At 38.7% G+C, this 27,833-nt stretch overlaps 6 protein-coding genes across 10 annotated transcripts; 1 reads left to right on the top strand and 5 right to left on the bottom strand.

The window, feature by feature from the left end:
- Positions 1 to 108: 108 nt before the first annotated feature.
- On the bottom strand, positions 109 to 4,957 carry LOC148929864 (uncharacterized). 3 transcript variants are annotated; one of them, XM_089067945.1, is made up of 4 exons: positions 4,843 to 4,957; positions 3,674 to 4,591; positions 1,116 to 3,598; positions 109 to 407 (listed from the first exon to the last, which is right to left on the bottom strand). In XM_089067945.1, the coding sequence occupies exons 2-3, from the start codon at positions 4,578 to 4,580 to the stop codon at positions 1,128 to 1,130; spliced, it is 3,378 nt and encodes a 1,125-aa protein (XP_088924071.1). In that variant the 5' UTR covers positions 4,581 to 4,591; positions 4,843 to 4,957; the 3' UTR covers positions 109 to 407; positions 1,116 to 1,127. The 3 variants fall into 3 exon arrangements, with proteins under 3 accessions (XP_088924071.1, XP_088924072.1, XP_088924073.1); XM_089067946.1 differs by having other exon boundaries at positions 1,121 to 3,598; XM_089067947.1 differs by having other exon boundaries at positions 3,674 to 4,573; positions 4,843 to 4,951.
- A 957-nt stretch (positions 4,958 to 5,914) lies between these two features.
- On the bottom strand, positions 5,915 to 9,802 carry LOC148929863 (nuclear transcription factor Y subunit B-10-like). Of its 2 annotated transcripts, XM_089066796.1 has the most exons (7): positions 9,677 to 9,802; positions 9,230 to 9,454; positions 6,942 to 7,071; positions 6,727 to 6,732; positions 6,562 to 6,645; positions 6,384 to 6,446; positions 5,915 to 6,217 (listed from the first exon to the last, which is right to left on the bottom strand). In XM_089066796.1, the coding sequence occupies exons 2-6, from the start codon at positions 9,421 to 9,423 to the stop codon at positions 6,384 to 6,386; spliced, it is 477 nt and encodes a 158-aa protein (XP_088922922.1). In that variant the 5' UTR covers positions 9,424 to 9,454; positions 9,677 to 9,802; the 3' UTR covers positions 5,915 to 6,217. The 2 variants fall into 2 exon arrangements, with proteins under 2 accessions (XP_088922922.1, XP_088922921.1); XM_089066795.1 differs by lacking the exons at positions 5,915 to 6,217; positions 6,384 to 6,446; positions 6,562 to 6,645; positions 6,727 to 6,732 and having other exon boundaries at positions 6,782 to 7,071; positions 9,230 to 9,474; positions 9,677 to 9,795.
- A 1,179-nt stretch (positions 9,803 to 10,981) lies between these two features.
- LOC148929862 (NADH dehydrogenase [ubiquinone] 1 alpha subcomplex subunit 8-B-like) lies at positions 10,982 to 13,672 on the bottom strand. Its single transcript, XM_089066949.1, has 3 exons — positions 13,625 to 13,672; positions 12,544 to 12,732; positions 10,982 to 11,400 (listed from the first exon to the last, which is right to left on the bottom strand). Exons 1-3 carry the CDS (start codon positions 13,666 to 13,668, stop codon positions 11,271 to 11,273), a joined length of 363 nt encoding a protein of 120 aa, XP_088923075.1. The 5' UTR covers positions 13,669 to 13,672; the 3' UTR covers positions 10,982 to 11,270.
- An 885-nt stretch (positions 13,673 to 14,557) lies between these two features.
- LOC148929861 (protein RETARDED ROOT GROWTH-LIKE-like) lies at positions 14,558 to 17,257 on the bottom strand. Its single transcript, XM_089067248.1, has 7 exons — positions 16,833 to 17,257; positions 16,642 to 16,753; positions 16,318 to 16,477; positions 15,741 to 15,889; positions 15,493 to 15,644; positions 15,001 to 15,115; positions 14,558 to 14,922 (listed from the first exon to the last, which is right to left on the bottom strand). Exons 1-7 carry the CDS (start codon positions 17,177 to 17,179, stop codon positions 14,785 to 14,787), a joined length of 1,173 nt encoding a protein of 390 aa, XP_088923374.1. The 5' UTR covers positions 17,180 to 17,257; the 3' UTR covers positions 14,558 to 14,784.
- A 1,219-nt stretch (positions 17,258 to 18,476) lies between these two features.
- LOC148929860 (putative general negative regulator of transcription C16C9.04c) lies at positions 18,477 to 23,324 on the top strand. The gene is made up of 12 exons (XM_089069484.1): positions 18,477 to 18,699; positions 19,124 to 19,271; positions 19,725 to 19,849; positions 19,933 to 20,080; positions 20,219 to 20,328; positions 21,160 to 21,243; positions 21,335 to 21,383; positions 21,464 to 21,555; positions 22,184 to 22,322; positions 22,416 to 22,587; positions 22,715 to 22,828; positions 22,924 to 23,324. Exons 2-12 carry the CDS (start codon positions 19,170 to 19,172, stop codon positions 22,965 to 22,967), a joined length of 1,179 nt encoding a protein of 392 aa, XP_088925610.1. The 5' UTR covers positions 18,477 to 18,699; positions 19,124 to 19,169; the 3' UTR covers positions 22,968 to 23,324.
- A 204-nt stretch (positions 23,325 to 23,528) lies between these two features.
- LOC148929859 (ethylene-responsive transcription factor RAP2-7-like) lies at positions 23,529 to 26,482 on the bottom strand. 2 transcript variants are annotated; one of them, XM_089069482.1, is made up of 9 exons: positions 25,590 to 26,474; positions 25,298 to 25,323; positions 25,178 to 25,208; positions 25,007 to 25,094; positions 24,783 to 24,928; positions 24,540 to 24,631; positions 24,327 to 24,457; positions 24,132 to 24,221; positions 23,529 to 24,016 (listed from the first exon to the last, which is right to left on the bottom strand). In XM_089069482.1, exons 1-9 carry the CDS (start codon positions 26,069 to 26,071, stop codon positions 23,792 to 23,794), a joined length of 1,311 nt encoding a protein of 436 aa, XP_088925608.1. In that variant the 5' UTR covers positions 26,072 to 26,474; the 3' UTR covers positions 23,529 to 23,791. The 2 variants fall into 2 exon arrangements, with proteins under 2 accessions (XP_088925608.1, XP_088925609.1); XM_089069483.1 differs by having other exon boundaries at positions 23,883 to 24,033; positions 25,590 to 26,482.
- Between the last annotated feature and the right edge of the window lie 1,351 nt (positions 26,483 to 27,833).

Raw genomic sequence — 27,833 nt, 5'->3', positions numbered from 1 at the left:
TTAAAAATAAAGGAAAAATTGCCGGAAAAACACACAAAGTTTGAATTTGTTCGCAATTATCAAATGTATCAATGAATAAGCAGAAGTGACAGTAAAATAGGTAGTGAATTGACGTTAAAGAAGACAATCTAAATGCAATTAAACGCTAAGATCTTCAACAGAGTAGCATGTGATGATACAAATTAAAGAACCACCTTCAAATATTTCCTTGAATACAACAAAGTAACATCTCTCCCTACTACAATGCAAATAGACAACGGATACCGCGAAGAAAAACTTGGCTAAGTACGACTTCTCCACCACCCGATCCTGACTCCAATCCGCAGCTTCTCCTCTCTTCCGGGATTCGTGCTCGTATGCATCCCTCAGATTAAAGTTAGACGGTCACAGTTTCTGATAAATAGTGCCTGCAAATGAGAAAACAACAACAATCCTAAGGACATACGAGAGAGGAATAAATAAAAGTTTGGCGAAACGATATTCATTGCTGAAAAGATCGTCCTAATTGGCCGATAGCTTAAACAGATACATTAATCAATCCATCGCACCCTAATATAATACTCCCTCCGTTTACAAATAGTCTTTTTTCGCATACAGTCTCGCTCTAACAGACACTCCCTAAATGTATATCGGTATATCTAATGCATAAACAAGCCAAAATTTCCCAAATAGATGCAAAAGAGGTAAAGCTCTGTTCATGGCAAAGTCTCAGCAATCGTAGTAAGCCCTAAACCCGAGCAACAGACATTAAATAGCAATCAGCATTCTTGAGCCCGTTTGATCGTCTAATCCTTTAAATTGTTCAATCATATTTTTTCTAATATATATACCTTAGACAAACGCTCGCTAAAATGCTCAATATTTGTTCTCGACTCCAAAACAATCTAACATACGCTCCCCTAAAATGTATAGTGGTATAGCTAATGCATAAACAAGCCAAAAATTCTGAAATAGATGCAAAAGATGTAAGCTTTAATCATAGCAACGTCTCAGCAATCATAGTAAACACTAACCCGCCATTAAATAGCAATCAGCATTCATGGAAATGGAAACCGTAAAGCGACAAATAAAGGAAGCATTTTGTGATGAATTTTTAGTGATGAGGAGATACTAACCATACTTCAAATCTATAGCGCGATAGCTGCCTCTTCCTGCGGCAGGGAAATTGTAACTGGTGAAATTCGTACAGAGATCACGGGCGAGTAGCCTATCTGGTAATTAACGAGAACCGGTCCGAATATGCTGAACTTTTCAGCACTGTTGCGAGCAACTTCAGCGTCCGAGCCCCGCTTAAAGATCACTTTGGCAGAGCCGGCTTCGTGGTCAACTTCCGTCTCTGACTCCATCAACGGCCCGAAACGTCTGAACATTTTGTTTAGATTGATTTCCGAAGGGACACGGTTCCTTTCTTCAAAGTTCAATATAAGCTCTGCTGGAGATGTCTCTTGCTTGATCCTTTTGGCACTCTCATCGGGCTCGGGGGCTGAAGTCGGCGAGTTCCCAAGGGAGAATCTCTTTCTAGAGTAAGGTCTGCGGCCCGGCTTTGCAGGTTTCTCCGCGCCATACGTCACTAGCTCGAGATTCCCAGATCCGTTCATTCGTTCGTGCATCAGTTGCTCAGCTGAGTAATTTTGCACGATTCTGTCCGTCCAATAGGAGTCGTTGACATCATCAAATTCAAATTCCTCACCAGATCCTCCGACTGCTTGCTCGGACCTTTTCTTTCTACCTCTTCTGCTTAAAGCAATCGAGCTTCTAAAACGCATGAAGAAAGCACGGATATCGGGCTGGATGCTAGGCCTTCTCTTAGGATCTTGCGCCACCAGCTCAAGTCGAGATAGCAACTCGTCCACCGATAAAGATTCCACTGAAACCACCACACCTTGCTTTTCCGAAGGCTCGTATACACTCGGAGAACCATCAACTGCCGTTAGCTGGCTGGCTACTCTACGTATACAATCACCAATTTTAAAGGAAGGCTTCGGAGCTTGACTTGTTGGTGTGGGCACTTTTGGTACCCTTTTGTCCGAACCTTCCACTAGAGGATCGAGAGCTTTTCGTTTCTTTCCAGGGACTGAATCGTCTTCAGCATCTGGCCAGTATTCCCCGTCACCCATTAGGTCATTCAAGCTTCTCTCTTTCCGCGACTGAGCACCTTCCTTCGCTCTGTGTTTGCGGGAAGCAGCTGTTCCGTCACCTATTAGGTCATCTATCTCGAGCAATTCATTGGATTCAGGAAATTCAGGCGAGGAATGGTTTTCCTGAAACAATTCAGGTGGGGAACGATACCCCTTAAACCAACAAAACGCAGATAGCTGCGCACGAGCAATCACAAGGTCCAGTCCATCAGCTCCAGTAGATGCACGTGGCGCCACACCTTTGATGAACTCAATGAGTTCCTTGGGTTCAAAACAAGATGCACAGCTCGACTGATCCACACCATGTCTCAGGCTTGATTCTTCACGTATCCCCGTGTTCTCCACAACCTGAGTTTCAATCTTAGCACGTTCATCCTTCGGTGTGCAAGAGCACGACAACCCTAGCTGTACTCGTCTCTCGATCTCGTCCAAGGCGCAGCCGACTGCATTATGGAATGATTCGGAATTGCTTTGCTTCTGAATCTGGGAAAAATACGACCTAAAAGGCTTCAAGGCAGAAGAATCGTTCCAAGCAAACGTTTGATCGCCAAAATATGCTACCAAGTAAGAGTCTTTCTTGTGATACTTAACAGCTTTCTCTGAGGCATCTGCTGAATCGAATATCTGTCCTGGCCACCACGGATGGCTGCGGACTTTACCCCAGACCAAATCTGATGGGGCAAAACAACCGTCTTTTTCTGGGGGCATCAAGTAACCAAATTGCTTCATCCTCAACGCGCCCGCGTAATTGAACAGTGCTTCAGTTGATATCTTAGATTTATCACTCTCCAAAAGGGGTTCCTCGGATGCTAATTCTGTATCAACCTCACGCCCATCATCGACATCCATAGGTTTTGCCTCTGACATATGATCCCCCGGGGCCTCTATCAAATGAAATCCATTAGAATCAACTGCCACATCAGCCACTTCACTTTGCACCATAATCGTATTCTCAGCCTCAGGATTCGATACTTCTGTTACAAGCCCTTCAGTCACCATCACATCAGCAGTCTCGACCTCTGCATTTGCACCTTCTTCTGCAAGATGAACATTCTCAGCAGAATCATCTTCGGCAGGAATTGCAGCACCTCCGTGGCCAGTTGAGGATCCCCCTAAAATTTCTGAATCAACCCCCACGCCCTCATTCACAACCTCTGCATGTGCATCTTCATTTTTAGGACTTTTAGCATCTTCACGGACAGCTACCGACTTCCCCAAATTTTCTGAATCAATCTCCTTGCCTTCTCCACCGGATCCAATCACGGGAGACATCACAACATTCTGGTCGCCTGTTTCTGCCCCCGTCTTACTTTGCACGGTTTCCTCTGCCTCATCTTTAACTTCAACATCGAGGCATCTCCCTTTGTTGGCTTCAGTAGTATCACCTCCATCCGCAAGTTCAATAGGTGTGACGGAGGAAACGTCGTTTTCAGCTTTATGTGTTTCTAAATCATCCTTACCTGCACAAAATAAAACTTGCATATTAGTATTTGATGCTATACCTTTAATATCCAGCACATTACCAAATTCCTCACCTTCGGTTTCTCCTGCCCGACTCTTTTCACTCTCATCTGGAACCTCTGAGACTATGTCATTCGTTTCAGGAACCGAGTTCCTGTTTTCAGCAGCACAAACATCTTTCTCACCAATAGATTTTTCCTCCACACCCAAATCACCATGATGCGTTTCCCCATCTTTCTGGCCATCCAAGCCCAAAATTTCCCCATCATTACCATGACATGTTTCTTCAGCTTTCCCTTCAGACTTCACTGAATCCGCAGCAACAGGGTCAGATTTTTCATCAGAAATAGCTTCCACGGGACGTTTTAAAGATCGAAGCCTCACTTCCTCAGAACTCTCCTTATCAACCGCTTCATCCTTTGTACTCTCCTCTTCACAAATCTCCATAGAAACTTCTGTAGGAACCTCACTAACCACTAATGAAGACCCTCCCGGTTTTTTAATCCTCAAACTCTCCTCGCCCTTGACACTACTAACACCTCCTGCCAGCAATGCACTAACTTTTTTCATCTCAACACCAACAAAATCTCTCAAATTGATGTTTATCTTCTCATTAGCACCACGCTTTTCAACCCTCGACTTAGAAACCAGCAAATCACCTTCAGCAGTTTCTTTCTTTTCCTCCCCCGCCTTCTTCCCATCCCCTTCACTTGAAACCTTCGCTGATTCCTCGTTTTTGTCAACCACACCAACCTCCAAGTCCCCGGCTTCTCCCATCTCTACATCACCCTCTCCGCTGCCACTAATCCCATCTACAAAAACATCCGAACCCACAACCTCCACCATTATCTCCTCACCATCTTCGTCCCCAAAAATTTCTGCAGCCTGAGTTCCACTACCCATGTTTTCCTCAGCCAATTTAGCACTCAAGCCCGGGTCCGGGCCGCCATCATGACCCCCAGCACCTCGCTCATCTTCCATAATCAAGATTTCTGGATCAATATTTCATAATTCAAGAATTAAAGACTCGACCTTGACATGAAATCCCAATAATTAAACGAAACCCCAACACTAAACTCAAATCCATAGAGCATCAAATCTAACAGATACAGAAAAATTCAGCTGAAAGAAGTGATTTTGGGCAAGAACAGCGAGATGCATAAGTGAATTCAAGATGTGAATTTTGCGGTAAAATTAGCGAAAATCAACGAGCAAGAACACTGATAGAGTAAGAGAAGAGTACCTCAAGTTGTGTTTTCTTCAGCAAGCGGGATTTGTTTGAGGGTTTTTAGAGAGAGAGAGTGGCGAAATAGACAATAAGGAGTAGAATTGTTAGAGTTGAGATTTGAAGTAAAAATACGAAAAATACAGCACGAGAGCTGTAAATACTGGTATGTTAAGTACAGTGCTAAACTCACCTAGCGGTCATGTATGTCACTGACAATTGATTGCGTGTCATTTGAGGATTCGACGGTGATTTAATCGAAAATCTTCAAGGGTAACTTTGTCAATTTTTCCAAAACCAAACATTTAGTTTTTCCTGTAATAATCTTAAAAGTTTGCTTATTTTAATTTTTCAATTTTTGTGTACAAATTGTATGTGCACAGATATGTGGTATAAATAAGGCAAATATTGTATTCTTTGCAATATTTATTTTATGTAATCTATGATAGTACTCAACTGCAAAGTCTGTACATAAAATACTAGTATGTCATAATTTTATAATTTATAATTTAATCTTTTTGGCAGATGAACTAGTAATAATTTTAAAATGCAAATTATTTGAGCCAAAAATCCAATATCCTTTGTGTTTACTTGAACTTAGGCACATGAGAAAGCCTGCAAATTTCAGTATATGGAGTAATTTGTTGATATTATAGTAATTTAAGATTGACAAATTCAATTTCCATGTTATTTTTGGTAGTCATCTCAAATTCAAATTTAGGCTCAAATCAAAAAGGTAGTAAAACTTCCGAATATAACTAGTTGTATGAATTTTGATTAAAAAATAAATATAAAAAAGCTCTGATAATTTAGAAACTTGCTCACAACTATTCCTCGATTAAAAATTGGATCATTTTGTGTAGCACATTGTTGATATTTCAACTAATCAGCGTTATTTTTTTATATGAATAGATATATTTTCTGATATTTTGCTCACAATTTTAAACCAAACATAATGTTTTAAAGATCAGAAATTCAAGTCACTACAACCACAAAGTAAATAAGAAACTATTATTGATCATCTTAAAAAACCAACACCTTAAAGATCGAGCTGCACACAACACACGAACAAAAAGCAGGCATAAGTAGCTAAAAAATGAAACCCTAATGCCTTTGAGATCACTCGCAGCATCAAATATGTTTTAAATACTCGAAAGCAATTACAAAGAGTAGAATATTGAGATTGCAGAAGCATTCCCTGATATACAATACCAGAAACAGCCATGCATAATCGCACAAACTATACTTCGTTTACATATATTTTCCTATAGAAATCCCAGCCACGTCGAACCTATATCAACTCGACATTGTATCCCGAGACAGGCTCAGCAAAATGGGAGCTCTACTTTGCAACAATCTCGCGATTTTAGACAACCAAACAACATTATGCTTCCTGTTCAACAAATACAGATATTACTATAAGATATGTGCTTGTATCTTTAGCTCAGTATCGACATTTTTCATATCAGCAAAGCATATATGCATACATGAGATGTGACTAAAGAGGTCTTCTTGTAATATTTATGGGGAGGGGGTTGGTTTGGAGAAGGAAATCTTACTTAATATTCGATTTGGGAGTTTGAGTAGCCGAAGCCTTGAGCATACGAGTCTTGATGAGCAAACTGTTATAGTCATCCATGGGATTAGAGGATGAGGAAAATGCACTACTTTTTAGTGACATAATTCATGAGTGTTAAAGATAAATAATGGTGGTATCTAAGCAAATTTGAAAGTTACCTGTGCATCAGAACCTAGCTGAGTTCCGACTGTCTCTCTCTTTGGAGCTCCATCTGCACCCCTAGCAGATCCCTTGGTGTCACCCTGGCCATAGGTCACAATTTAGAATGATATCATGAAACATTAGCAGCTTAGAAGAAATGAAAAACTGTTTGGGTTGCTTACCTCTAACTGTAACATCAAGGCCGTTCCATATCATCAACCAAGGCAAAAAAAAACAAGGAACAAAAAGGAAAGACGGTTAGTTAAGACTCGTGCATCATTACTCTATCTTGTTTTTCAACAGATATTGGAAGTGGAATAAATATCAGGACTAAAGGAGAAAGATAATAATCAAAGTATATGGAATAGGGATTGAAAAACAGGAGAGATTCAGATACCTCTCTGTACCTAGCCAAGTAGACCTTCAGTGGAGTAATATAATCCTCAAAGCCTAAGGTCGCCATAGCCCACAACAAATCATCCCCGTTTATTGTCTTTCTTTTCTCTTTCTGGCATTTATCACTAGCTCTATAAGAAGCAGAAAAATTGACATGTTATTATTCGATAAAGTAAAAGTTTCATCAAAATAGATCTTCAGTTACATATCACTTGCAACCAACTATGAGGCACTCATATAAATCGAATTATGAGCCAATTATATCTCATCATACCTTTGTGCAAATATTTGCACAAGGAGCTTAGCTAGCCATTTATATACATCAGAAATACCTAAGTTGACAAATTTAATACGGAGTACTAATCTAAGTTAAATGTCAAGCAATAAGAGTAATTTGAAGCTTCAAATTATTTATGAAAAAACAATTTCAGTGCAGAACAGGGATTTTACCAATCAACATAGTACTACTTAAATATCTTTAACAAAGAAGGGATTAGTGGGTCGACTGAAAAACACAAATAATGAAGATTTACTATTGAGAAAAACCAATTGTAATGGGTCAACTATGAACCAGTCCAGTGAATACACAGCGTAAGATATGGTTATATACACTCATTATTTAGGTATGCATGAACATACTACTCATATCACAACCATTGAATTGATCAGAATGAAATACAAAGTTCAATCGGATTGGAAGAGAAACAAAAGAAAGAAAACTGAATGAAAACTAACACATCGTGGAAAAGAATGAACAACATTAACATGAGGACAAGGTGGTGAGTTGGCCCAGATGGTGGCTGCCTGGCAACCAAATCCAGAATGCATCAGCCAGAAGGTGCAAACAAAGAATAGAAGTTTGCTTACATTTGACATTTGTAAAGCAGTTTGAAATGCTGCTCATAATGTATGAAAGATAAGAGAAACATTGCTAACGTGCAACCAGAAAACGACAACTTTATGATGACACGTGTAATAAACTGACTTAGCAACAGCATAAGGTGTTGGAGAATGTGAGTGTTTTAGTCAAAAAGGTTTCAAATTATCATTCTTTGCATCATTAAACATGAGAATCTCCAGGTAGCCAAAAATTAAAGGTGATGGCGCAAATAATGAATGTACATTGGCACTTTCGCTAATGCTCTGGGAAACCACTCAAAGAATATGATACTGGATGTTTTATTGGAAAGCAATCTTAAGTAGTTGTTAAAAGGACTGATTTTTTTCCTCATAAACCCTTTGGGAGATTGAAGTTTATGGAAACAGATCCACCAAGATTTAAAACAACTTACACAAACAAAAAGCTCCCAAATTGGATATCACAAATAACTCCTCATTTTAATTATATGTGCGATTCACTGCATTTTTCAGTCATTATTGTCTTTAATTTCATCGAAAGGTATTATTTGGGAAAAGATCCAGATAGATAACAGAAAAGTAAACACACAATCACATAATAAATGCAAGAGATACATATACATCGACCCAGTAGGATCACATAATGAAGCTTTCATAATAAACGTACAATTCATATCCCAACTTACTGTGAACACAACCCTTTAAAAATTCAAAAGTGGTACCTAATAGCAGTTCGGACTGACATGTCTAATGGCCATGCTTAAAACCTATCGGGTGGAGACAAAGTGTTCAAAGTTCTACAGGAATCTCTCCCCAAGTACACGTTCTTGAGGCAAACTCATAGCGTCAAATAAATAAATTGAATTTGGTAACAGACACAAATGTTTACATTAACAAGACCACACCTTTCGAAAATAATAATTGATTATCAAACAAAGGATCCACTGCCATATCCAATTTCCACCTTGTATTCAAAGAGGCGATTCCTCAAGTAGAGTCTCACAGCGCATCGTTTCTAGGGTTTCACTTTCATTTATGTTTTTCGCTTCTCGAATTTTGTTATGTAATAATGGCTTATGACTTGTACAAGTTTTTTGACCCACTCTTTAATCAGTTGAGATTTTAGTTTAAAAAATCAAACAAAGTATCAGTTTCACTAGCAGTGAAATGAAGCAGCAATACACCCATATAATAAGTAGATTCACATATCATACAGCACAATTTACGCACACAGCATCATGACTGTAGAGAAAAACCTAAGTTCATATCTTTAACAAGGACAGCTTTAACTTTCAACCAATCAACGCCGTATACCAAATGCAAAGGCTCAAACACCACAAAAATCAGCACAGACTCAAATCAAACAACAGAAACTTCAATTAAAAAAAAAATCAAATTCAAGCGTAAACAGAAAAAGGAATGAGCTCATACTCGCTGGTAACAAAGCTAATGAACTCCGAAACACACTCCTGCACGGTATCCTTCGCATCCTTCGCAATCTTCCCGTTCGCCGGCAGACCTTTCTTCATTATGCGCCCGATATTCGCAATCGGAAGAAAGCGGTCCTGCTCCCGAACGCTGGACTGCGGGCTGTGGTCTCCGCCGCCGCCGTTGTCGTCCGACATTCTTCCTCCAAAAAAGGAGAAAAAAAAAACCCTAGAAAAACACAAACCGAACTAAAACCGATAAATCAATCGACGAATCACGAAACAGGCACAGGCAATCGATGCTCGGGAGGAATAAGCTGGAATTCGCGCCGAAACGCTCATAGATGATCGAATAAAACGCGTAATTTTTGCGTGCATAAGCTTGTGTGTGTGAAATTCGCAGGCGAATATGCGTGTGTGTGATGTTTAGAAGCAGGAGCAGTGAGTTTACCTCGAGGATTTGTATTTGGCGGGGAGAAAAGGGAGGAGTGTGATTGGGCGAAGAGGGAGAAATCTGAGAGGGGAGAGAGAGAGATCGGACGACGGAGAGGTGAGGAAGGAGGCTTATTTATTACTGCTGCGGCAGTAAATAATAAATATATTTTTTAATTGGTGTTTGTTACTACTACCATTTTGACTGCTGAGGTTACTGTTTCATTTCATTTTTTACTGTGTCCAGTAAATTTACATGAATATAAATTCTAGTATTTTATTTTGCTTAGTGTTATTTTGGTAACGTAGTGAATGTTGTTCATATAGATTGTGTGGTGTATTTTTGGAAAAAAGGTTTAAAATAATGTATGTGGTAAAAAAAATGTGTGAGGTAGATGATAAATTGATTCTAACACAATTTTAATATGTTGTTACCTTTGAGGCGTGGAAAAAAATTTAATTTAATATTGTTACAACATTGACGTCATTGTTCTTTTTGATGGAATAAGAGCTAGTCTTATTACGATTGTTCGTTTTTATTTAATTTAGTAGATACGTCATGATACTTTATCTAGGGATAAGAATGTACTTAGGTTAGTCTTGATAGAGAGAGAAGGTCGAGTCTTATGAATATTGTCTTGACTTTTGAGTTTTGGTATAATTTGTTAATTATATTTAACCTAAACTAAGAACAATAATCAAGAAACTTTGTATAATTTGTCGCGATGGAAAGATACGATCGAGTCTTATGAATATTGTTTGCTTTTATTTGATTTGGTAGATACGACATTACTTATTTTGGGATAATAAGTCTTGACATTTGAGCTTTGGTATAATTTGATAATTATATTTAACCTAAAATAAGAAGTATAGTCAAGAATCTTGGTATAATTTGTTAATTATACCTATCCTAAAACAAGAGGCTTTTTGATGGTTAAAGTTTTGCAGAAAATGTCTCACTCATGGTTCATGTTTCGAATCAACATTAATGATAAAAAAAAAAGTACTCCATAGATTTAATTCATCAACACTCCACAGAAGAAATTTTTATTTTATTGGACTACCATCTTTTTTGCAAAACCATCTAACTTTTTTGTATCCAGAGTTTGTCCGATTTATGATTAGTAATTCTCTTTTATTTAGTAATTTTGATTTGACGTAATTAGGAGTGCAACGCATATAAGAAAATTATTTTCAAAAATCTCAAACTCCTATACATTGTTAGTATTTTTAATGAAGATGGAAATGTATAGAGAAAATAGGCCCTTCAGATATAAGAGGAAAAAAAGGTGTACATTTTGCTGATATACCAATACTAGTATAATTCAATAAACCACAGATCTTCAATCTTGATATAATTTGAGCAACTAATACAAGCAAGTTGAACAAAGTTTATATCTTTCACAAAGTATATGAGAATAATAGCAATGAAATAGGGCACATAAAGTTGAACACGAAGATAAGGCGAAAAGATTTCCCCAAGCATGGCATTCCACGGTATAGGAAAGAGTTGTCTAACACCACATAGAGGGGAAAAAGATCGATCTAAAGTACATTCGACAGTTAATCAGCAGGGCGATTTTATTATCACAAACTCACAGGATGGAGGTTCATTAGAAGGGGCATGCTTTCTCAAACGCCTGCTGCTCCTTGCGACAGAGTTCGAATTCGTTTGTGTGGTAATACATGCATCCGGCATAAGCATCCATTTCCTTGCTGCAGTTCTGGTGGAGATCTCTCAGCCTACAAACACATTTATAGTTAGATTTTCTGCTGATTAGCGCACAATCAGGAGCCCTCAAGATGGTAACAGTAAAAAATATACGGATGAAACTGGTAACTAACTATTTCACATGAAATGAGATGAAGTATATGATTTCTTCAATAATAGTCTTGACACTTTATTCACAAGTAGTGAGACTTGTCAGGAAAACCACTCAGTTCTGTCCAGCCTGTACAGCATTGCATCATGAAAAAGTTTCCCTTTCTGATTTTTTCAGGGCAGTTTCCTAACAATGGGACATAGTACAAAACAATAATGACAACGATGATGATGGAAACGCAGAAGAAGACAAAACTGGAATAGGACAATGGCTGTCAAGATAGGCTACACATATAAACCAACAATTTTTGGACCAACTAATTCTATATTCTGATAGCTTGATGTATAACTTTTGAGTTCCTGCTCAATACTTGAGTCTAGAGCATGTAAGAGCTTTAAGACGTAATGTTCGGGAAGAAAACAAATCAAGCATCAATAATGGTGATTGAGAAGCACATATTTCCTCTAGTGGTGCTACAACAGCATTCAAAAGTCAGTGTTTGATCAATCTTTAATGTCAATTCTGACTTGTCATTATGGGTTTCGTATTGCGTTTCTACTATAACTGTCTTTCGATGTAGGGGCCACAAAGAAAGCCCCAGAACACATATAAACAGAATCTCTACCAGATGAGAAAGAGCATAAAGATAAGTTGGTTTAAGAAAAAATATAGGGAAAAGATTGATGAGAAAGTAGGAGGAAGAGGTGTGAGAAGATTAGTTTTATACTATCAGCAGAGTGCCCGTTTTCAACCAAACAAGTTAACATAGTAACATTAATGACTATCCAATTCCAATCAAAATGCAGACTGGCAAGGAAGCATAATCAATCAAGATTTATGAACCAGAAACCAAAGTAATATAAATCCAGTGGTCACCCTAAGTTTTATAGCATTATAGCTCACTTCAAGTAAGACATCTATGCATTGACAAGATAGGACAAGGCACACACTATCCATAGCCCCGACACTTGAACAAATCCAGATCATAATTTGGCAGCAAACAAACATGACTCCGAAAGAGCCTGTCTTGCAACCATTCTACAAGTCACAGATTTTAACTTACAGGTGAAGCACACATTCAGTCACTTGACGTCCTTTATCGAGGCATTTCTCAGGGTTGGGATCATCCTTCTTGCACTTCAAAAATGCTATGTTCTCACCACGGCACCTAGTCCCTATATGCTTCGCAGCTGCCATCAACACCGACGATGTTGGGATTGGTTCTCCTGACGCATCCACGGTGCTATCCATCCTATACAACAACTACAAAACTATCAGCACTCAACTCAATGAATATATACCTGCCTTTTCACGACTAGTCGTCCCCTACGATACATGGGGACGCAGCACAGGTCAACGTACTCATTCCAGGGACGTCCCCGGGGACAAAGCAAAAATACATCCAAGAATAATGCGTGGAACTCTAATCACTCAGAAAACTGCAGCCCCTGCTTTCCATTCACACATTCATCCAAAACCACCCTCTCAATCCTATGGATTTTATATACGTTAAACAGAAATAAAGCCGTATTTTTGATGAATTGAATCTTCATTTTTTGAAAATCAATGTAGTTTAAGTACCCGAACCATATCATATAGTAATTTCATATTCGTCCCCATGCTTCTTATACCATCCCAATGCCCAAACAAATATTGGAAAATAAAGTGAACATTCATGAAGTTCCAAATTGCCATCTCATACTTATGTGAACAAGATATCCATTTCAAGTGATCCAACATTTTACATTTCCCCTAACCTTCAAATGAAATTCACAATTCTGCAAGCTACATAGCAACATATTGCTTTTCATTTTGCAAGACAAAACAAACCTTAACCAGCAAACCTCAAATCCCTATTTTTCAATCACTGAGATTGATCAAAACGCTACATTTCACCTATCCTTCATAAACTCATTCGATCTACACTGAAAGTAAGACGAAGCTAGAAAAATTAAACACATCAATCAGAATCCGTAAACAAAAAACTTTTGCCACAATGCAGCCCTAGCTAGCTGAAAATACACCCAAAATTAACGGAAATCCACCAATAGCCACACACAAGTAATAAATTAAAGAGCTTCCATGTGTTCTTCAACTGAAATTAAATAGAGATTAATCCCCAAAAAAATAGAGAGATCACTCACCTTCTCCAGACGAATCGCGTTCGATTTATCGATTTCATTTTCATAGGGATTAAAGGTTATTACATCTTTCAAATTTGGGCCTTTTTAATTGGGCTTTGTCATAATCAAATTGGCACATTTAGGCCCAATGAAAGAATATTTAGATGGGTCCATTAAGGCCCATAATTCTGCAGTAGTTTTGTAAAAATCACAATAAATTCATCCGTTATCAGAATATTTCGATAATCTTCATATGACCGTATCTGAGTTCTAGTTAAATTGAGTGTTTTAGCTAGAGGAGGTGCCCATGGTCCCGGAACCGGCGGTTACAGTTCGAAACCGCCGGTTCCGATTTTGAAAATTGCTGAATCGGAACCGAACCGCGAGGGTGTTTCGTGGTTACGGTTTCGGTTCCAAACCCGCCGGTTTCGGTTTTGGTTCCGAACCGGCGGTTTTTTACGGTCACGGTTTCAAATCACCGATTTTTTGCATTTCCGGCTTGGTTTCACGGTTTTCCAACGGTTTTTTGAGCGTCCGGCACGGTTTCAGTTCGAAATTTTTTTACCTGAACCGAACCACAGTACAAAAATCGACGGTTTCAGTTCGGGTAAATTCTAACAGTTTCAGTTCGAAACCGTAACCAGCAGTTACGAGTTCAGTTTTAACCGCTGGTTCGGTGAACCTTTGACAGGTCTAGTATTAGAGTGCGAAATCACATTGTAACAGGACGAATTGTATTCAATGTCGAATTAATCGCTATTCTTAATACCCGTGATTTCTAGGTTGTTGAGATAGTATCACGAATCAACGATGCAGCATTTCAACTCAGGGTCAGGGATCAGGTCTAGGTGCATTTCGAGGGCCATGGAAAAAGGTAACAGTTCAACCAAACATTTGAGATTTAAGAATTATAGGTCATATATTAGTAGTATAAATTTGCATCATCTTCCTAACTTGAAGTCCAAAAACACCAATTTGTCTATACTACTGCAAGACTCAAACATTCAAAATAAAAGAATTTTACAACTCAAAACAGCTAGAATATGGTAAAAATTTACATCAGAAATTCTGCAACCGTTATCAAATTGCACGGAGCAAGATAAATTATAAATCCAGACTCGTATAAACAGCATATCTGCAAGTATTCATGAACTCATATTATTCGGACTGACTGGTAGCTTCTATAATGCTGTAACGGACCTATGAGCAATGTCATATACGGATATGAGGATTTCAGCACCAATCAGAATGATAATCAGCCACTCGAGGAAATCTGACTTTCTGTTCTGGAGAATTTCTTGAAGGAAACGGATGTTATGCTACACGTAAAGAAGACAATGAATCATTTGGTCCCAGCATTACTATGGAAACATTGGGTACATTGTAAAAGGTAATACCTCGACAAATTTCAACTTGAAATCAAGGCTCGCGAATCTCTGAGTCAATTCGAATTCATCCCTCAGGTACTCCCAAATCTGAGCATATTTGGCATCCTTCCACGCAATATCTGATCTGGATCAGACACACAACTTCATCTCAGTTTCAAGTTAGAGCATAAGGAAAGAAGCGATGTGCTCGTATTATTTAACTAATCCCAAAAAGATGAGGGGATACATACAGGAAACATCAATATCAAATAAACTTCCCAACTAAAAAATTCCATTTTATTCCAATTTTAAGATTCTGCTACTAATCAGGCCAGCGAGCATGCTAGCTGTATTATGTAACATGCGTGTGTGTATCATTCATGCTTGATAATAGACAAAAATCTCTAGACGTACGATAGAAAGAGTGATACAAGTATTCTCTAACTCTGTCCAACAAAATAGATTCCAGGCATATCCATCCACCTTGAATCAAACAATTACCAAATACTATTTGCATCATACCTCTCAAAAAGTCCAAGTTTAAGTATTACATCAGCAAGATTTGAATTTGCCTTTCCAACCAGTTGAAAAAGCTTTTTGCGTTGCATTGTAAAAGTTCCAGTTTTTTCCATTCCCCGATTGATGTCAGTAAATTCAGCAACAATTCCATCAACCTAAAAGAACAATTGGAAAGAGCATATACACATTGATTGTCAAAAGTAAATAGCCTGATCTTATAGTTTGATTGTGAAGGTAGATAGAAAACCAACCTGACGAACATAATAGTCAAGAGCAATACTTTGGCCAAGAACACTGCCAATTGTGCGGATTCCATCAGTGTTCAAGTATTGCAATGTTATGTAATCAAGTCCCCCCTGCATCCATGTATGTAAAGTAGGTTTCTCCCGCACCTCATATTCTGAATCCACAGAGAGAAGAAAGAAACTAGTAAGCCAGGAGGAATGGGTTGAGAGAAGACTGAAAGTGTGTTATAACTGATACACTAGCTTCTACATATGCACATCGACGCTACCGAATGAAGTATACATATTTCAACAGCTGATAGAACTTAAACTAAAACAACAGAAAATGACCAGGCATCTCAAGAAAATAAGTAATTAAGTATAACATTCCTCTAAGCTCTAACATACAGTCCAAAACTATTAACCTAATTCTCAAATCACTTTTTTAACTTGGCAGAACCCTGATTAACTTGGAAACTTTAAATCCTTAAACACAAATTAGATCCTTAAACATAGGTGGAAGGAACATATATTACCAACATAATAATTAGGCAATTGCTAGAATACATATAAAATTCAAGACAGAACTTACAGGTGAGCTTACCATCCTTTCTCATCTCAGGAAGCAATCCTGAAGCATGCCTTTCCACAATTTTTAGATATCCATCAATTTCATGGTCGCGGACATTGAATAGGACAATTGAACCATACTGGAAAACTACGACGAAGCAGCAATCGTTCCCACTTAAACTATAACCTAAACCCTTAAAACAGCAACATTCAACAACTTATTATCTACAAATTATAGATATACAGTACAAATATCAGTAACAAATCTATCCACCAAAATCATTCCACAAGCATCATCCAATAGAAATTAAAAGAACCAATAATGCAAACACAGCTCGAATACAAGATGAGAGCTTACATTAGGATCGGGTTTCAAATCACCAAACCGCAGAACCACATAATTAGTCATTCTAGACGACGGTGGAATAAAATTCTGCTTATTATGCTCCACTAAGCCCTTCAAATCCACACTGCCACACGCAATTAACAAAAACTCATAACAATACGAAATTAATCCACAATTCTATAAAATTAAAAATCTCCACAAACCTAGTCGCGAAGAAATAAGCCCTAACTGGAATACAAGCCTTCGATGCCTCACTAACGTCGTCCTCCTCCACTCGGACGTCCGTCTCCAGTGTTCCGGCAGCAGAATGCGAAAGCGAGGATACGCATCTCGACGCCGCGAAACCGGAATTGAGCTTCAGAAACGCCGCCGCGGGAGAGGAGCGGCCGAATTCGACGGAGCCGGAGCCCCGGTGGAGAACGATGAAGGATGAAATTTTGAGCTCGGGATTAGGTTTCCGGCAGAGCGCGGAGAAGCACCGCGGTGCTGCGGTGGCGGAGGGGAATGCGAACATACCTCTGCCGCGGGAAGTCAATGTCAATACCCTCATTTCTGCGCGATTTGGGGGCGAGGTCAGCTCTTCTCTTCTAGAATCATATAACGCTCTTATCAGCTGATTATGCTGTGATTTAGGGTTTAATTCACGGTTTAATGGTGATTATGCTATGGTTTACGGTTAATTACATATAGTGTGATGTCCTTCCATCCTTACGAAACATTTTGATACGTACTCCCTCCCTCCGTTCCATAGTAATAGGGGCGTTTTTCCATTTCGTTCGTTTCATAGTAATTGAGTCATTTTCCTTTTTAATAAAAGTCAACACATTTTTCCACATCTACTTTACTCTTTCTTACTTTTTTCTATCTTCATCTCTCTACCTTTTTCATTTTCCACTTTATTCTCTCTTTACTTAACTCACCTAACACAATTTTTCTTAATCTCCGTGCCGAAAAGTTTTGCCTCCATTACTATGGAACGGAGGGAATACTAATTTGAAAAAAAAAAAAAAAAACTAATAAGAGCATCCGCAACGGACTCTTGTCCGTCCGAGCCAGCAGCACAGACCGTCGCTGTGAGCCGTCCATCCGCGCCGCTGAGCAGCCTTACATGTCATCTCCTGATTGGCCAACGGTAAATTTGATTTTTTATTTTTTATTTTTAAAAAATTCAAAAATAATTAAAAAAAAACCGTTTTTAAATAAAATATATATTTTCCCACGTCCCAATAAATTATATCCGTTTTCTACACACTTTTAATATATTTTTCAATTTTTTCCTTAAAATTCACATTTTCATCTATAAATTTTTAATTTGTAGGATTTTAATTATGTATTTTTTTTTCTTCTAGGATTTTAATTATATATTTGTATTTTTTAGGATTTTAATTACGTAATTTTTATTTTTTAATGCATTATAGAAATGTTTTTAGTAATTGAAGTATTTAAATTGAATAATAAAATGGTGGGACCCTTGAATTCGTTCTTGCAGAAAAGCACGGATATGAGTATTGTGCTCTTACGTAAGGACAGGGAATAAAACTGGGTCTGTGCCCACCTCCATGCTCTTAAATAAGAGCACGGATGAAGATGTTCTAAGAATGATAAAAAAAAAAAAATTAAGTTTTCATATTTATTCTGATCAAATAAAAAAAAGATTATTTATCATTGATTGAAAAAGAAGTATAAAATAAAAGGAATCATAAAATAAATAAAAAAACAAACTGAAAAAATGCAAACAAGAAATACACCCCATTTTCTAAATATTGATTTTATAAAAATCCAATTATTTCACTCTAACCACGGATTATAAATGGAAAATGAGTTGAATTAAATTTGAGTAGCTTTCCCACTATAACAAACTAAACATAACTACCTGATTTCGCAAACAAATTTACACACACTCGCACGTACCCGCGTTTGTAGGTGTATGCAATCAGGGCGCCAAACAGAGCTCTGTAGCTGCAGCATCTTTTCCATTCAAGCCGTTTTCAATCATCACTCTTTCTGCCGCCATTTTCAGTTGGTTTTCGCCTCTCTCTCTGCATCGCGCCGCCATTTCCTCCCCCTTGGGTAAAATCTCTCTGCAATTTTACTTGTTTTGCGTCGTTTTTGTTTTTTTTGAACGTAATCTCAGATCAAAACCCTACATTATTGTGCATTTCATTCTGGTATTTCGTGAATAAATGTGTGTGAGTAGTGTGTGGTGCGTTGTGCGTGTTTGATCAACTATGTAGCTGTTTAATGTGGATGAATTTTGAGAATCTCTTCGGAGTAAGCATAAGCAGCTCTGTTTTTTCCATTTCTGGTACGGAATTCGCAAGAATAAATTAGATTTTGTGCCTTTCTGGTAGGGTTTGTGTTTCGTCTGTTTGTTCTTTTCCTGTAAAAATGGGTGAGGGAGGAAATGTGTATGCATGTTGGTGAGTTTATCGTGGTTTCTGGTATTGTGATAAGTAACTAATTGGATGACATTTTTCTTGTTTCTTTGGTTGAGCTTTTCTTGGTTGCGAAAAGATTTGTGAAAGTGCCAAAAGGAAATAATGAGTGACGGGGGTGGCGAACAAGATGCGGAGTGTCAGATTTGTACTGGGGAGATCCATCCGGCTGACAAGGAGTTCATACCCTGCAAATGCGGTTTTAAGGTGATTAGTTGTTACACTTGCAAATTTACTCTCCATGTGCATCGCTACGGTGTTTCGTTTTGGTTTCTGTTTTTGGAGGTAGTGTTAGTATTCATTATTCGGCTGGGAACCGATGCCTTGCGAGTTTCATCACCCATGTTGTGAGAATTGTCTGTTCTTGGGGGTTTCATGTGATCGCCGATGTCATATCTAAATTAAATGGATTAGAAATTGGGGTTTGCTGGATTTGTGGATTCAGTTATGGGTTAGCTATGGTCTAAGCAATTTTACAAACTTTGCTATGTTTTCCCCTCAAAAATAATTGTTTGTATAGTTGTATGTATGCCAGAAATTACATAACATATAATGTTTCATGTTTGCATGAAGAGGGAGAATGTTATCTATATCCTATTTTTTTCCTTGGAAAGTTGTTGCTGAGCTTCTATGCTAACTACATAGTTATGTATATTACAGATATGTGTTTGGTGTTGGCATAAACTAGTAGATGCAGAGAAAGATATATCAAAGGAGAAATGTCCTGCATGTCGACAACCATATGATAAGGAGAGAATTGCAATGATTCAAGCAATTGGTGAAAGGTGATTGTCTAGTTGTTTCTTGCCCCCCCCCCCCCCCCCGTATGTGAATCTAACAGATCAATTAAAATTTTCATATGACACAGGTCAGCGTCAGAAGCTTTTAACAGTAAAACCAAACAACCAAAGGCCAAGCGAAAGGCTAATGAAAAAAAGGACTTGACAAATATTAGAGTGATTCAACGGAATATGGCATATGTCACTGGACTACCTCTCAGTTTAGCTGATGAAGATGTAAGGAGCAGTTCTATTAATTTGGTGGCCATATTGTAATGAAATTGCTTTCATATAGTAATGTTTTGTTTTTTTAAGCTTATATCTGTCATTGCTTGATTCTTGCTAGTTATAATTAGGTTTGATCTGCCTCATCAGGTGTTGCCGCAGAAGGATAATTTTGGTCAGTATGGGAAAGTGACTAAGGTCTCACTTTCACGGACTACTGGTGGGGCCATTCAACGGTTCAGAAATGATACCTGCAGCGTGTGAGTTTAATCCAGAAAATATGTTAATATGTCTTCAATTAATGTGGGCAATTATGCTTTATAAAATGTCGCACTAATGAAATTTAAACTAGTTCAATAATTTATCATGCATCCTGAACTTCTATGTCCTCGAATGAGTTGGCCTAAGTCGATTTCTCTTTGTATGATTTGGCGTATTGGGCCCCAAGATATTAAGATCCCTTGAAACATCTAGAAATGAAATAGAAATTCAAAAAAAGTATTCTTTGTATGTTGCTTATATTTCAATTCCTGAACCTTGCCTCTCGTTTTCCTCAAATACAGAATTAAGATATGGAGATGATGGTTGATTTGTTTCCACCCTAGGTAACCTTCTCAAATGGGTGCTTCTTTTCCATTTACCATCTATCCATCTAGTTGATGATCACAATAAAATACATGCTAGATTAATGCATATTCAGCAGATGAAAACTAACAAGGGTGGAATTCCATGTTTCGTATGATTTTACATCACTGAAATTGTAGATATATTGCAAGATATTGTGGTTCTAGATTCTCTATGCAGTTTTATATACCGAGGAAACAATTGTAGATTTCTTATTTATATAGGTATCATATTGTATGTGTTTTAGGTGTAGATTTTTACTATAGATTCACTAGACATTCTTTCACACAAGCACAACTCTTTTTCATACAGTTCTTAAATGACAAACACTCATCTGTGGACGCACGTAATGTGCCTGCCTCCTCCTTCTCATTCGCTGCCTCCTCCCCCCCCTCCTCCACCACCGATGGCTTCTTCCCTGTCCTGTCTCTGTTCTTAATTCTTATTCCCTTATTATGATTCTTCAGATACATAACATATGCAAAAGAGGAGGAGGCTTTACGATGTATTCGTGCAGTTCATGATTTTGTCCTGGATGGTAGAACTTTGAGGTAAATATCGTCGCCATTCCCTTCTTGGGACCTGAACAATGCATCTACTTTGAAGTTCGTGTGTATTATCTAACAATATTTACTTGTGCAGAGCATCATTTGGAACTAAAAAATACTGTCATGCTTGGCTAAAACACACGGTATTGAGATGTCGTATTTATTCAATTCATATTGAACATGTGAATACATGATTATTCTGGTTTGTTGTTATTCGTTTCAGGTTTGCAACTATCCAGCTTGTTTCTATTTGCATAGTATTGGGCCTGATGAAGACAGTTTTGGAAAAGATGAGGATGCTGCAGAATATACAAGGTATCATCTTTACAAACTTTTCTCTTTTTTGTGGGTTGTCTTCCAGCATTTTAGTTGTGTTGGGTCTGTTTCTTTTGATAAGAATTTTCTGCCAACACTATGAACTAAGTTCTTGTGATATTAGGAACAACCTGCATTTAGGAGTCGGGCTCTACCTGGATTATATATAATAGATCCTGTTTCCTGCAAACTAATTTTAGTCAGACTATGATGCAGCTGGTATAAGCATGTTTCTTTTTTCTCCTTATTTATTGGAAAGCATGAGAGCTGCACCCCGCTTAAATTGCTAACCTGTGCTGATAGACATATGGTTTTTTATTTACCCTCTATGCAATTTATGTTGCCTGGCCTTTAGTATTTTGGAAATGCCATGCCACATAATTGACACCACTCTTCTATAATAAAAATGGATCACGAACTTGTCAACTAGCTTGCTCATAACAGTGAAGGTTGTGAATATCTACCAGTTGTTTAGCTTGGGTATATATATGTGTGTATATTCTACAAGCAATGAATGAGTTTATTAGATTTCTTTCTCATATGCATATCAAAATTAATGTTTTGGCAAGTGTTAAGTGTTGTATTTGCTTTTTTGCCGCCTTTGAAATGTTCATTTTTTATTTTAAAGGAGTAGAGTTCAACAAATTGCTGGTGCTGGCAACAGTGTCATGCCGCGCTTTGGCACTGTGTTGCCTTCTCCAATAGATGATGTCCATATTAGATCGAGTACTTTTAGTGACAAACCTACCGCAAGAAGTAGCATATCTGTAAGTTCCATTTATAAGAGTGTATTGTCATAATTGTGGTTGCCATGTATTGAGTTTTTCTGAAACACCGTCATTTCTGGTATCACTGTCCAGGATGGAGCTCATGGTTCTGTAGTTGGCACAGGTGATATGCATCTCTCTAAAGACAAGGAAGGACCTATCGCACTACCCCGTAAAATGTTGTCTAGTATTGTTGGGAAATCAAGTTCTGCTGCTTCAGAAAAGGATGGAACTAACCCTGAAATATCTTCACCTGCAGTTGGTGGTGAAAAGCATGAAGGCCATATTTCTTTTTTGTTACTTCACCCTAAACATTGTGAAAGTGCTACTTTCCATCCCTTAAACTCACAGTCACATGTGGTGAATATGTGTTTTCTTTTGTTTCTTCACAGGTGGCAAACATTCTGATTTCTTGACATCGCCTCTACCATTAGGTGCCATTCAGGGTAGCAGCTCTGGTGATGCTAACTTCAACGATCCTGCAAACTTATGTAGTAGTGGCCAAGGTAACCAAACAAATGGTTTTCAACACATGATGTTTGAAGCTAAGCCATATGCTCCATGTCAAGACTCTAACTTGTCTAAAATCTTTGCTTAACAGATTCCACTTCTGAACCGGCAGGGACTAGCTCCAAGCCCATGTAATGAAAACCAATGTCGAGAGCCATCTTTCTTCACCCAGATGGCGAAGCAGGAGTATGCAAATGGGTCCGTACAGCAGGATGATGAGTCGTGGTTGGAAGAAGTTCATAGAAATGAGATAGTATAGGAGTGACGTACTTTTCTGGCCTTGGTAGTTTCGATGATCTAATTCCTCTGGTAAAACTGCGTAGTTTGGGCATATAAAGATGAAATGTTACTATGCGATATGTGTGTTAGAGAAGGTCAATGTTGAATGACGGAATCTACCATTGAAATTTCTTGGCAAATAGGAGTAGGATTTGGTGAAATTTCTTGAATTCAGTCTATGTTTTTTCATCCAAATTCAAAATTAAAGAGAAATTATAACTTCCGGAACATTTATACTATCATTAAAGACGTCTCAAAAATGGTATAAACAAATATTAGTCATAGACAATAACTAAAAGGATGATCATTTTTTATCTTTCTTCCTCATGTTTGATCTCGATGTTTTCTCCATCCAAAATCCATTTCTTGAGTTGATCCAATATTTTGAACTTTGAAAAGTTCATAATGGGTTGTGAATAGCAATCAAATTATTCTTTCAAGTAAAGAATCTACTCAATATTCAAGACTCTGCAGAATCCTAATGAGCATTGTTCCAATATATATACATCATATAATTTGGTCAATCTATTATTTCTGCTATAGGTGTATGGCTGCTGAGACGAATAACCCCGGTTGGCATGGCTTCTTTTGCTAGCCAAATCTCAAACGGACTGAAACGAGGCCGTTCCATTCCTGTCACTGATGATGCTTCTCAGTGTTGTAATTGGGACTTGCAAGGGTCACTGGAGGCTGTGGAAAGCCGTTGAAGGAAATTGTGCACGATTTGTCAATGGCACGGCTGGAGTGAAGTACGGAGAAGTCGCGGGAGAGAATCCTGATGATGCTGCAGAAGAAGCCGACATGGGGACAGGGGTGGCCATACCGTGGCTCGGCATTTTCCATTGCCAGTTTGAGCTATATCCAGGCAAAGGAACAGCTTCACCACTTGCTAATGTAGCTAATTCCTGTCAAAAATACAATTCTATTTACTGTTATTTATCAGAAGCTTCATAACTCAAAATGGATGTTTCTGATAGCTTGAAAAAGTTGCAACATTGAAGTGTGACAATCAAAACTCACCTTATTGTTGGGGGCAGAACCAGAATAGATGGTAGCCCACATGGGAGGATACATCTGCATTAGTTCTTGAGGGGCAGAGCTCGGCTCGACCTATAAAATTACACAAAGATATAATTTCGATATGATCAAAGATCCGAAGATGAGGTGGAACCAACTGTTCTAGCATCATAGAAGGCTTTCATTTAGTCTATATACCTTTAACCTCTTCCCATCAGGCAATTCGCTCGACTGAACAGGAAAGTGTGGATTTCTTTTAGCCTCGTTCCCCTGTTGGCCTTCGCAAGATAAAGACATCCCGAGGTTGAGATCAAGACTGCTGCCATTACCTGCCCAAGCAAGAAAGATCAAATCTTTAGTAAGAAACCAAAGTTCATATCTTGTTATGTGAAAGAGTGATTTGCCATATACCTCCATTTCCAGAATTAAATTCATAGTTACTAAGCTCAAAATTTGTAATGGCTTCTCTCCCATTAGATTTGATGGCTGCTTTATCATAAGCCCTGAATCCACAACAGGAAACGGAAAGCTTATTACGAAAGGTAACAGAGAGAAACTCGTCCTAGCACAACACGAAGGCCTAATGCCGTATGAATTCAATAAAGCTACTGTGATTAGTAATGAAGCAATGAGAAGATCCAAGAAGGCTCTTACTTCTTTCCAAGGAATTGGCCCATTCTTGCCTCCCAACGGCCGCATTTGTGCAGGGTTACGCCTCTGTACTTGGAGCTGCCCCGAGCGAACCCATTGCTCTGGCGACGCAGGATGTGAACAAACTCTTCCTTCGTCAAACCCTTCATCTGCAAATCACCAACTTCATAAGCACAAACTGAATCACAAGAAACCAAATGTTGGCCATACACCTCCAAAGTCCAAACCTGCTTCATCTCCTCATCATAATCACTGGTGGTGAAATTGATGTCAGCATCGAGTCCACGAAACTTGATCGCAGCGCGATCATACGCCCTGAACAAACATTTCGAAATACGATCAGCACTAACTTAATCAAAAAAACCATCCAAAAATTCAGTATGAACCATGATTTTTACCTAGCTGCAGCATGTGCTGTATCAAACCCTCCTGAAGTAAAATTCAACAAACCAATCACTAAAACAGATACAAAAATTGATCTTTGCAAACCCAAAAAATAGCTCATTCATTGTTCTTACCCAAATATACTTGCTTGCCACAATCCCTGCAAGAAAAGGCCAAAATTCAGTAAAAGAGCCACAAATTAAACAAAATTCACCACCAAACTTCATCCAATCACTGATCTCATCTGCAGATTCAATTGATCTCAAATTGAAAAAAAATTCCTGATCATAGCCTACCATGATTCTAGGGTTTAATTGGAAAAAAATTGAAAAAAATCAACACTACCAAAAATAGAAATTCCCCCAAATTAGGCATGCATGCAATATGTGTGCTTATATATATATATAATTATATATATAGACGAACCAAATATGCGATTCCCATCTTCCAGTCCGACGGTAGAAGGTAACCCCTCGATACTGCGAGCTCCGGGAGCGGGGCCCACGCCTGCTCTTCTTCGCTTGCGGCGGCGGCTGCGGCTGCACCGGAGCACCCGCCGCCTTATTCGCCCCCAATTCCAGCCCGCCGGCCTCCGGCACGGACAGATTCAGCCAGTACTTCGCCCTGACCGTCGCCGGCGGCGGCGAATCGGCGATCGGAAAGAGCTGCAGCTCGTTCCCGGAGTCATTGTCGGCGTCGTCCTCGATCTCGATCACGTCGCTGTTCAGGATCGCGAAATTCAGCGTCGACGCCGACTTCTCGCGGCTCCAGCTGCTGCAATCGGCCTCGTCGGCGGCGGCATTATTGGCGGCGGAGGTCGTCGTCGTCGTCGACGCCACCGAATCCGCAGCTTTGCCGCAGTCCACCTCGTCCCCGGAGGAGGCAGCGTCAACGTTCAGATCCAACATTTTTCACTCTCCAGTGCGTGTTTGTGCGCGAAAAAAAAATAGCCACAAACAAACACTCTCTCGCTATGTGTATTTGCAGATATTTGTGCAATTCAATTGAAGAATGTCGAGAGAGAAATTGAGAGAGGAGAAATCGGAGTCTGTGTGTGCATTTCTTTACATATAGAAGAAGAAGAAACAGCAACAGAAACGCAATAAGCAAAGAAGAAGATAGATACAGGTGTGTGTATATATATATCGAGAGAGAGAGAGAGAGAGAGAGAGGATTTCAAGTGTTTGAAAAAACGAGGTCAGAGGAGTTGCATTTTAAGACTGGCGGGCGTTGATTGGTTGGTTACTTTTATGAAAAAATTAAGAGAGAGAGAGGAATGCATGATGAAGAAGAAGATGAATTGAATAAGGGTTGATTGGTAATGTAAAAGCAATAGAGTGGGAACTGAAGCAATATGCATTCACTGCAACTTGTGCAACTTCCTATTTACATGTGCCAATTGCCTTCTATTCTCATTTATGTAAATTCTGACCCTACTGTTATTTTTCTCCGAGTAAAAAAGAAAAAATAAGGGCGACCTCGTTGCAAATCATGCTTACTTACTTAAATCACGATTTTGTCAAATTATATTTAATTGTAGTAAAAAAGGCGATTCGGTCGCTTTGGTGTGCACTCCGGCCCAACATGATGTGAGAGAGTTCAATCAGGATACGCAGCAACCCGATAAGGGGGAGACTTTAAACCAAGCTCATTTTCCAAGGAGATATGGAAGCAACTACACGACAGCAGTGGGAGTTGAACCCATGCTCATATGTAGAGATGCCCAAGGTTTTCGGTTCAGGCGGTTAACCGTGAAACCGTAACCGGCGGTTCCGGTTCCGAACCATAACCGTGAGATTTAAACCGAACCGAAACCGTCACTTTTGGAACCGTGGTTCGGTTCAGGTTCCAAAATTCCAAAACCGAATGCCGGAACCGCCGGTTCCAAGCCAGAACCGCGAAAAACCGTGAAACCGAGCCAAAACTGTCGGAAACCAGCGGTTCAATACCGTGAAAACCGTAAAAAAACCGTCTGAAAAACCGGCGGTTCGAAACCGGAATCGAAACTGCCGGTTTTCAAACCGAAACCGTGAAATAGCCACACGGTTCGGTTCCAGTTCCACATTTCCTAAAACCGGAACCACCGGTTCATGAACCGTGGGCATGTCTACTCATATGGAAGCAACTACACGACAGCAGTGGGATTTGAACTCAAGCTCATTGCAGCAGGATCTGCCCTTCCATTCCCAACTGGTTACCCCTGCGGGCTCAAATTATATTTAATCTCATAAGATCTATAACATAAGATCAAATCACGAAATTCCCTTCTTTTTTTTTTTCTCAATCATCTTATTCATTCAAAAACTAATATTTTTAGTGATACTTTGAATGATGTTACTTTACTATAATAAAAAAGATAAAACATGATTTTATATATTGTGTAATTTATTCAGAATTTGATTAAATTTCGTGATTTAAATTATTATTTTATTAAATAATGGAAAAATTATGTTGAGCTCCGATGTGAAGAAAGTAAATTTGATTTGAAATCATGTTAATATTATACTAGGAGTAGTAGATTACTTGAATTATTTTTGTGGTTGCGCATAAGTCGACGTCTAATATTGATGGTGGTACAAGAAATTATTAAATCACCCGAGTAAAGTCATATGATAGCCGAAATGTATATAGTACAAACAATAGAAGTTTATTTAGGAAAAAAAGTACAGT

Source organism: Salvia hispanica, chromosome 3 (genome assembly GCF_029641045.1).
Source record: "Salvia hispanica isolate PSC_SH4W2 chromosome 3, Shi_PSC_v1, whole genome shotgun sequence".
Classification (NCBI taxonomy): domain Eukaryota; kingdom Viridiplantae; phylum Streptophyta; class Magnoliopsida; order Lamiales; family Lamiaceae; genus Salvia; species Salvia hispanica.
This window is presented reverse-complemented; position numbering and strand designations above follow the sequence as displayed.

Bases quoted from the DNA above. Each gene is read 5' to 3' on its own strand.
- LOC148929864 (XM_089067945.1), bottom strand. From the start codon at position 4,580: ATGGAAGATGAGCGAGGTGCTGGGGGTCATGATGGCGGCCCGGACCCG. The intron at 3,599-3,673 runs GTGAGGAATTTG...TATTTTGTGCAG, and splicing joins TCGGGCAGGAGAAACCGAAG to GTAAGGATGATTTAGAAACA.
- LOC148929863 (XM_089066796.1), bottom strand. From the start codon at position 9,423: ATGTCGGACGACAACGGCGGCGGCGGAGACCACAGCCCGCAGTCCAGC. The intron at 7,072-9,229 runs GTATGAGCTCAT...TGCTTCTTATAG, and splicing joins ATTAGCTTTGTTACCAGCGA to AGCTAGTGATAAATGCCAGA. The intron at 6,447-6,561 runs GTAACTTTCAAA...TGACTATAACAG, and splicing joins AGCTAGGTTCTGATGCACAG to TTTGCTCATCAAGACTCGTA.
- LOC148929862 (XM_089066949.1), bottom strand. From the start codon at position 13,668: ATGAAAATGAAATCGATAAATCGAACGCGATTCGTCTGGAGAAG. The intron at 12,733-13,624 runs GTGAGTGATCTC...GTTGTTGTATAG, and splicing joins ACGCGATTCGTCTGGAGAAG to GATGGATAGCACCGTGGATG. The intron at 11,401-12,543 runs GTAAGTTAAAAT...ATGTGTTTGTAG, and splicing joins ACTGAATGTGTGCTTCACCT to GCTGAGAGATCTCCACCAGA.
- LOC148929861 (XM_089067248.1), bottom strand. From the start codon at position 17,179: ATGAGGGTATTGACATTGACTTCCCGCGGCAGAGGTATGTTCGCATTC. The intron at 15,645-15,740 runs GTTGGTTTTCTA...TTGTTCTTTTAG, and splicing joins TTGACTATTATGTTCGTCAG to GTTGATGGAATTGTTGCTGA. The intron at 15,116-15,492 runs GTATGATGCAAA...TGTCTGATCCAG, and splicing joins AAACTTGGACTTTTTGAGAG to ATCAGATATTGCGTGGAAGG.
- LOC148929860 (XM_089069484.1), top strand. From the start codon at position 19,170: ATGAGTGACGGGGGTGGCGAACAAGATGCGGAGTGTCAGATTTGTACT. The intron at 22,323-22,415 runs GTAAGTTCCATT...ATCACTGTCCAG, and splicing joins CCGCAAGAAGTAGCATATCT to GATGGAGCTCATGGTTCTGT. The intron at 22,829-22,923 runs GTAACCAAACAA...TTTGCTTAACAG, and splicing joins CTTATGTAGTAGTGGCCAAG to ATTCCACTTCTGAACCGGCA.
- LOC148929859 (XM_089069482.1), bottom strand. From the start codon at position 26,071: ATGTTGGATCTGAACGTTGACGCTGCCTCCTCCGGGGACGAGGTGGAC. The intron at 24,458-24,539 runs GTATATGGCAAA...TTGCTTGGGCAG, and splicing joins ATTTAATTCTGGAAATGGAG to GTAATGGCAGCAGTCTTGAT. The intron at 24,017-24,131 runs GTGAGTTTTGAT...TATTTTTGACAG, and splicing joins GTTCTGCCCCCAACAATAAG to GAATTAGCTACATTAGCAAG.